Source organism: Pipistrellus hanaki (assembly GCF_964339955.1).
Source record: "Pipistrellus hanaki genome assembly, chromosome: 13".
Classification (NCBI taxonomy): Eukaryota; Metazoa; Chordata; class Mammalia; order Chiroptera; family Vespertilionidae; genus Pipistrellus; species Pipistrellus hanaki.
Window position 1 is genome coordinate 23452238 of NC_140515.1, and position 8106 is coordinate 23460343.

The 8106-nt window shown below is 49.9% G+C and overlaps 1 protein-coding gene across 1 annotated transcript; it reads right to left on the minus strand.

The window, feature by feature from the left end:
* Positions 1-3698: 3698 nt before the first annotated feature.
* UQCC5 (ubiquinol-cytochrome c reductase complex assembly factor 5) lies at positions 3699-5847 on the minus strand. Its single transcript, XM_084903137.1, has 2 exons — positions 5528-5847; positions 3699-3857 (listed from the first exon to the last, which is right to left on the minus strand). Exons 1-2 carry the CDS (start codon positions 5676-5678, stop codon positions 3790-3792), a joined length of 219 nt encoding a protein of 72 aa, XP_084759263.1. The 5' UTR covers positions 5679-5847; the 3' UTR covers positions 3699-3789.
* Between the last annotated feature and the right edge of the window lie 2259 nt (positions 5848-8106).

Below are 8106 nucleotides of genomic sequence, written 5' to 3' on the forward strand. Positions count from 1 at the left end.
AATAATATTCAATACTTATTAAATGTCATTATTCATTTTCCTTGTTTTTTATTTTAAAATAATTTATTGATTTCAGAGAGAAGCATCAATGATGAGAATCATTGATTGGCTACTTCCTGCACACCCCCTACTGGGGATCCAGTATGTGCCCTGACCAAGTAAGGTAATTGAACCTTAACCTTCCGATTTATAGGACGATGCTCAACCACTGAGCCACACTCACTGTGCTTCATTTTTCTTTTTGTAAGAACTAAATTGTTGTAGTCAAACATTAAAACGATGTATCAATTTCTTTTACTCAGACTGCCAATTTTTGAATACAATGTAATGAGTTGCAGTAAAATACAAGTTGTCCAGTTTATTTTTGGTTGTCTTGGTCAGTATATTATAAAAAAAAAAAAAAAAACTGAAAACTAAGGAATAGCCCTAACAAGTTTGGCTCAGTGCATAGAGCATCAGCCTTCAGACTGAAGGGTCTCAGGTTCGATTCCAGTCAAGGACATGTATCTTGGTTGCAGGCACATCCCCAGTAGGGGGTGTGCAGGAGGCAGATGGTCGATGTTTCTCTCTCATAGATGTTTCTAAGTCTCTATTCCTCTCCCTTTCTCTCTGTAAAAAATCAACTATATATATATATATATATATATATATATATATATATATATATATATATTAAAAACTAAGGAATAGAATCCAAGATGGCGGCATAGGTAACACCTAATTGCAGCCTCACACAACAATTTCAATAAAATACAAAATGGACATTACCCAGAACTACGGGAAAGTCGACTGACTGGAAATTCTACAACTAGAAGGAAAGAGAAAACCAGAAGGAAAAGCAGAGGAGCTGTAAAAGCCTAAGGTTCGGAGACACGTTGTGTGCGCGCAGAGAGGACGGAGCTGGAGAGGAGGGGGAGGCTGAGTGCCTGGCTGGCATTCCTTAGCGGAAAGGAGATAAAAGCTCCAGACTGTGCTGAACCCCAGATCCGACAGCACTGAACCCCAGTTCTAGGCCAGAAGGAGCCTGGGCTGTAAGGCAGAATCTCGGGAGCGGCAAAAGGCAGTCCGGAGGTGTGCACATTACGCACAGAGAACGGACAGTTGACTGTGCCGCTGGATTGCCCTAGCGGGAAGGAGACAAAAGCTCCGGACTGCTCTGAACCCCCACTTCCAACTGAACCGAACCCCAGTTCCAGGCTCATTGGGGGAGAGCCTAGACTGTTTGGTAGTGGGCGAAACTCGAGGGCACCTTTCTCTCAGAGGTGCCTCCATCCTGAAACTCCGCCCCATCCAAGCTGAACACAGACTTTTAAGGCTACTAACTCAGGGAAGATGGAAAATGCTGAGACAAGGAAACAGATCACAAACGAAAGAAATGGAGGACAAAAAGCAACTGGATATAGAGTTCAAAACCACACTTATAAGGTTTTTCAAGAATTTCCTAGAAAAGGCTGATAAAATAAATGAGACCTATGAGGATATGAAAAGGGATCAACTAGAAATAAAGAACACATTGTCTGAAATAAAAAATATCATACAGAGTCCTAAAAACAGAATGGAAAATCGCAAGAATCAAGTCAAAGACTTGGAACAAAGAGCCAGAGGACACTCCTCTGCAGAAGCAAGAAGACAAGAGAATCCAGAAAGTTGAAGATAATGTAAGAAACCTCTGGGACAACTTCAAGCGAACCAACATCAGAATTACGGGGGTCCCAGAAGATGAGAGAGAACAAGATACCAAAAACATATTGAAAGAAATAGTAACAGAAAACTTCCCCAACTTGGTGAAAGAATTAGACTTACAAGTCCAGGAAGCGCAGAGAACCCCAAACAAAAGGAACCCAAAAAGGACCACACCAAGAAACATCATAATTAAAATTCCAAGAGCAAAAGACAAAGAATATTAAAAGCAGCAAGAAAAAAACAGGTAGTTACCTATAAAGGAGCACCCATACGATTGTCAGCTGATTTCTCAACAGAAACCATGCAGGCCAGACGGGAATGGCAAGAAATATTCAAGGTGATGAATAGCAAGAACCTACCCAGCAAAGCTATCACTCAGAATCGAAGGCCAGATAAAGAGCTTCACTAATAAAAAAAAAAAAAAAAACTAAAGGAGTTCATCACCACCAAACCAGAATTATATGAATTGCTGAAGGGGGTTCTTTCGGAAAAGAAAGAAAATAAAGATAAAAAGTATGAACAACAAATATGTAACTATCAACAAGTGAATCTAAAAACCAAGGGAATTTAAAAAAATCTGATGAACAATATTAACTGATGAATATAATAGAATCAGAGGTATGGAAGGGGAGTGAACTGCCGATTCTCAGGGAAAAGGGAGTGGGGGGGGGGGGGGTGCAGGAAGAGATTGAATATAAACTGTACACCTATGGATGAGGACAATGGGGGGTGGGGAAAGGGCAGAGGGTAGGGTGGGAACCTGGTGGAAGGGAGCAATGGAGGGGGGAAAAAATGAACATTTGTAATAATGTGAACAATAAAGATTTAAAAAAATTAAAAAAACTAAGGAATAGCTATGGAAATTATAAATATAAAGCTGCCTCTCTATGGTTAATAGTTCACCTTTTATTGAAGGTGGTCAGAAATTAAACTGACTCAGATGTCTTTGTATCAGACACAACTCCTAATCCCTCTCCTTGCCAAATGTACAGAAGTGCCATTTACCCGCAACTAGAGAATGCAAATTCCAGATTAAACTGCCTAGCACAAACTAGGTATCTAAGAATGTTTTTTATGCTTCCAATTTAATTCTCCCCTCAAATGTAGACTGCACAGATATGTTGATATGTCACTGAAGTAGAAAATATGGGATGCAGTTTTTTCCCCAAGCATGTTCAAATTCTCTAATGCAGAACACCATCCATAAATGCATAGAAAAGGAGGAACTTGCTAGGATGTTAGCAATGTGTTTTTTTATATTTTTTAATTGATTTCAGAGAGGGAGAGAGAGAAACATCAATGATGAGAGAGAATCACTCACTGGCTGCCTCCCGAACACCCACACTGCAAAATAAGCCTGCAACCCGGGCATGTGCCCTGACTGGGGAATTGATCTTTGACCGCCTGGTTCATAGGTCAACACTCAACCACTGAGCTACGCCAGCTTTTTGTGTTTTTGAAATCACAGTTTACTAATATATTCAATATTATTTTGTACTAGAGGCCTGGTACACGAAATTCATGCATGGGGGGTGTCCCTCAGCCCAGCCTGCACCCTCTTCAATCTGGGACCCCTCGAGGGATATCCAGGTAGGATCAGGCCTAAACAGGCAGTCAGACACCCCTCTCTCAATCCAGGACTGCTGGCTCCCAACTGCTCACCTGCCTGCCTTCCTGATTGCCCTTAATGGCTTCTGCCTGCCAGCCTGATCACCCCCTAACCACCCTCCCCTGCAGGCCTGATCCCCCCCAACTGCTCTCCCTGCAGGCCTGGGTCCCACCAACTGCCAGCCTGGTCACCCCTAACTGCCCTCCCCTGCAGGCTTGATCACCCCCAACTGCCCTCCCTAGTAGGCTTGGTCCCTCCCAACTGCCCTCCTCTGCTGGCCATCTTGTATCTACATGGGAGCAGCCATCTTGTGTGTTACAGTGATGGTCAGTTTGTCTATTACTCTTATTAGGATTAGTTTCAAGTGTACAGAACAGTGGTCAGACAATCATACACTTCACAAAGTACCCAGCACAAATGTATTTTTTAATGAATGTACTTTTTAAAAGAATTTGAAACTAGAAAAATTTCATATTCACTTTATTGACTGCTGAAGTTCAGTCTCCGATGCTTCTTCCAGCCTTCTGATACTGTCTTTCTGAGGCTTTTCTACGGTAGACATCATCTGTATTGAACAAAAATTCTACTTAGGTTTTTAAGAAACTGAGGAATTAAAAATATTAAGATCTAAGTAATTTAACCAGTCATATAGGTTGGGCACTATATCTGAATCTCAACATTAATGTTTTTTGGGGTTATTTTGTAGATTCTCACCCAAGATATTTTTCCATTTATTTTTAGAGAGAGTGGAAGGGACAGGGAGAGATAGAGACACACATGATTGGTTGCCTCCCAGGACCAGGATGGAGCCTGCAACAGAGTTATGTGCCCTTGACTGGAATCGAACCAGGGATCCTTCTATCCACTGAGCCAAATCAGCTAGGGCTCAACATGGATTCAATGCCAAAGTAATTTAAAGCACGAGTTAAATGAGGCTATGTCAATGAAGTTCTAGATTTTAATAGCAGGGTAAGAGTTGGTATCTTCACTCTGGCTGGTATGCTCAGGGGTTAGAGTGTTGGCCTGCATATTGGAGGGTCTGGGGTTTGATTCCCGTCAAGGGCACGTACTCTGGATGCAGGTTCAATCCCTGGCCCTGGTCCCTGTGCTTGCAGAAGGCAACCAACCAATGTGTCTCTGTCATAGCGATATTTCTCTCTCTTCCTCCCCACTCCTTTCCACTCTCTAAAAATCAATGAGAAAAATATCCTCTGATGAGAATTTTAAAAAGTATTATCAAAGACAGGATCATATCCTAGCATACCTCTTAGCAATAATTTAGGATTTTAAGACTTCCCTCACTTCCGTATTCCCCACAATTTCTCATCTCTCTGAAATCATCCTTCTTAACTAAAACGTGGCCCCCCCCCAAGGGCACTTCCCGAGCTGTGGCTCTGCTGCTCCCTCTACCACACCCGGAAGTTGGAAGTTGGGGTGGGGAGTTGAGGTCAGTTTCCATTCGCCACCCTCTTCCTTCAGGGCTTGTGCCATTTACCACTTTCTTCTCTATACTAGTGCCTGTTCTCCATCACCTGCTTTTCAGTCACTGAAAACTGCATCTAGCTCCGGCTCCTTGACCCTATCCTGTCCCAGGCAACACCCCTGTCCCCTTAGGGATAAAACACTCGCCTCCCTCACTTCCCTGCCTTCCCCACACAACTTCTGCCACCCACTGGCGCTGCTCCCGTGAAGTCAGGAGACGAACCACCCTGTGCGGAGCTATAATGCTCAGCAAAGCAGCGCCCGGCAGTCCGTTCCCAGTGCTGGGCCCTGGTGCCAATGACCTGCCTGTAAAAACTGGTAATTAGCTAAGCGGGCAGACCAGCTCCCTCCAGGGTTTGGACTACAGAGCCCAGAGAGGACCGGCCAGTCAGCAGGGGTTTCCATCAATCCCCACGTTCCCACCCGTGTAGAGAGCAAGTCTATCCCGGCGGCCACACAATGTCCCCAGCGGGCTGGAGAGGGGGCGTCCTGAGTGGACGTGAGAGCAAGGTCTCGGGGTTGGACGCCCAAGTGCCTTTGTTGCCCCGCTTACAGGAGACCCGGTGAGCCCGGGTGGGTCTCCAGGGCCCAGAGGATGGAATCGCACTTGCCCTCCCGACGCAGAAAGAAACAGTTCAGCGCCGAGTTAAGGAGCGGTCTGCAACCTGGGCATGGCGATCTCCCAGGAAAAAAGGCCCGAGGCCACCTCCTGCCTTCCTGAAACGAAACGGAGGCTGCCGCACCCCCACTTACAGAAGGTCTCCTGGCCCACGCGCACTTTAATCATGATCCACTCCATCGTTCCTCCCAGGACAAAAAAGAAGGGCAGAAACCTGTAGACGCCGAGTCGCTCCTTTCCGGGCACCCACTGCAGAACCCGCCTCACCTGGGCCCTCGAAAACATGCCCAGCGAGGACCGAACGGGAGCTGCCTTAAGCCCCTGGACCGAAGTGCCCGGGTGGCGGCGAGGTCGTCCTGCCTGCCCTTGCGGAGCCCAGCGGTCGAGCTCACCGCGCCATCGCGGCCCGGACCCTGCTCCAGGCGGGCAGGTCCTCAGGAGCCCAGCGCGGAGCTCCGGACCCACCAATCAGAGCACGGCACGGCGCGGGGATTCGCCAATAGAATGCGGCCGAGCGCGCGTGCTCCGTGAGGCTGAGCCCGGCTGGGGAGCTCGCGCAGGCGTCTTGGCTCCGGGGGCGGGGCGGTGCCAGGGGGCGGCACCTCCCACGTGGCGGCGGGGACTCGGGCCTCCCGGTGAAGCTAGTGCTGGGAGTCGGCGCCATCCCCCCCACCCAAACCCCTCCCCGCTGTCACCGCCATCTTTTTTAAGTCCTGATGGAAGTGATGGACTAAACGTGAGCTGCACCATAATATGATTGCAATCACGCAGCGCCTTGCATTTATTTCGGAGTCAGTGAACGGTGACCGGACTTCTAAAAATAACAGAATTTAATATGCCTTGTTGAAAGCTGAACTTTGTTATCACAACAAAAGTCTAGGTAAGCATTTTGCGACAAACAACCCTAAAATTAACGAAAAGCTTTCCTGTATGGGGCACTTGTACGTGCTTTCTATGCATCATCTCACGATCACAAAAGAACTTAACGGTTCAACATGGATGGGCTTTGCTATAACTACTTCTTCCCCCCACCCCCCACATAGTCCCTTAGTCTGTGCCTCAATTCGCTACACAAAACGGGGATCTTCCTCTGATGCTGTTAGGACTTAGAGATAATACAAATAAAGCACTTAGAACAGTGCCTGAAGTATAATAACTGATCAATTAGATTAGCTGCAATATGATGATTTATCGAACTCTAGCTCTTTATATGTATCCCGAAGCCTACTGGACCTCGCCTCCATGTTCATCATCACCTCTTCCAGATGGAGAACTGAGAGGCGGAGGGTAAGCCAGGCAGCAGCAGAGATCTGACTCGAAAGTCTTCACTCTTGCTGAGCTGTGTTTGCTGAGGGCTTGAATGAAGTTGTCACTTCATTATCTCTGAGAAGAGAGACAACTATTAGATAATCAAGGAAAATGAAATGAAAACTAAGACCCAGGAAGAGAGTTTGGTGATATAGGCACGAACCCTACAAAAACAGGCTGGAAAAGAGAGAATGAAAGCAGGGCCCCTGGAAAGGGTCCGAGTCTGTGGCTGAGCAGCCAGGCCCGAGAGGCTGCCTGGATAACCTGCCGCCTGGATAACCTGCCGTCTGGGGCCACAGCACGGCCCACTGCCCCCCTCAGTGCTCCCTCCATTTCTCTGGGTGACTCTGGGGCCCATCTCCAGCCCAGATGGAGCTCAGGTGCGGCCAGCTCCCCAGGGCCCGCCCATCTCACTGAATCCCTCCGCAGGGCGCAGCTCTGGACCTCCAGCCCGCACCGCACCCGGGCAAGGGGCTGACACATTGTAGGTCTGCAGCCAGGGCACCGTGGATACTCACATGTATCACACCCTTTGGGAAACAAAGTGTCCAGGTGGCCAGCTCCCCGCTAACAGCCCATCCAGGACATCAAAAGATACACGTGCGGACTTAGAAAACGGATCTGAATGGCAGAAACATGGTGAAGAGAGTGGTTCTAAGCAGAAAAGGCGAATTTCATGGGAAAGTCTGGCGACGTGGCAAAAGAGACCAAGGCATCTCGGTAGGGGGCCCGCGCGGGGAGCCAGGAGGGGGTTGTGGGCGCAGCCGTCAGCTGAGGTCAGAGCTGTAGGCGCAGGGGCTCAGGGGCCGCTGCGAGCGGAGGCCCAGGCTGCTCCGAGGTAAGGAGTTAAAGGGGGGGTCACCTGGTGCGGTACCGGGGGGAGGCTGCGCTGCGGGCCTCCCCGCGCGTGGGGACGGCACCGGGAGCGGGCGCGGGCAGGGCTCTTCACTCGCTAACGGGGCGCAGGGACCCCGGTCCGCGGGCGGAGGGACCCTGGTCGGCGGGCAGAGTGGTCCGGGGCCGGAGGCGGGAAAGGGCCCCGCCGCGGGGCTGGGGGAGGGGCGGAGGCGCTAAGGTCAGCAGGACCCGAGGGGAGGAGGAGGGGGCGGTAAGACCCGGGCCTGGAGGGGGCAGAAAGGACGGGGGCCGTCCGGAACCCCCGGGAACGGCTGTGCTTACCCCCCCACCCCCCCTCCCACCTCCCGGAGGCGGACAGAAGGACCGCCGCGGCGACCTAAGGGGGGCGCCGAGCACTCAGCCGCGCGGGAGACGGGGGAGGGGAAGGGGGCTGGGAGCCCGGCCCGCCCCGTCCCGGGCCTCCCGCCCCCCCGAGCCGAGGGGCGCGCCCATTGGCCGGCCTGGCTCCGCGCGCCGCGCCCATTGGCCGGTGCGGGTGAGGGGCACG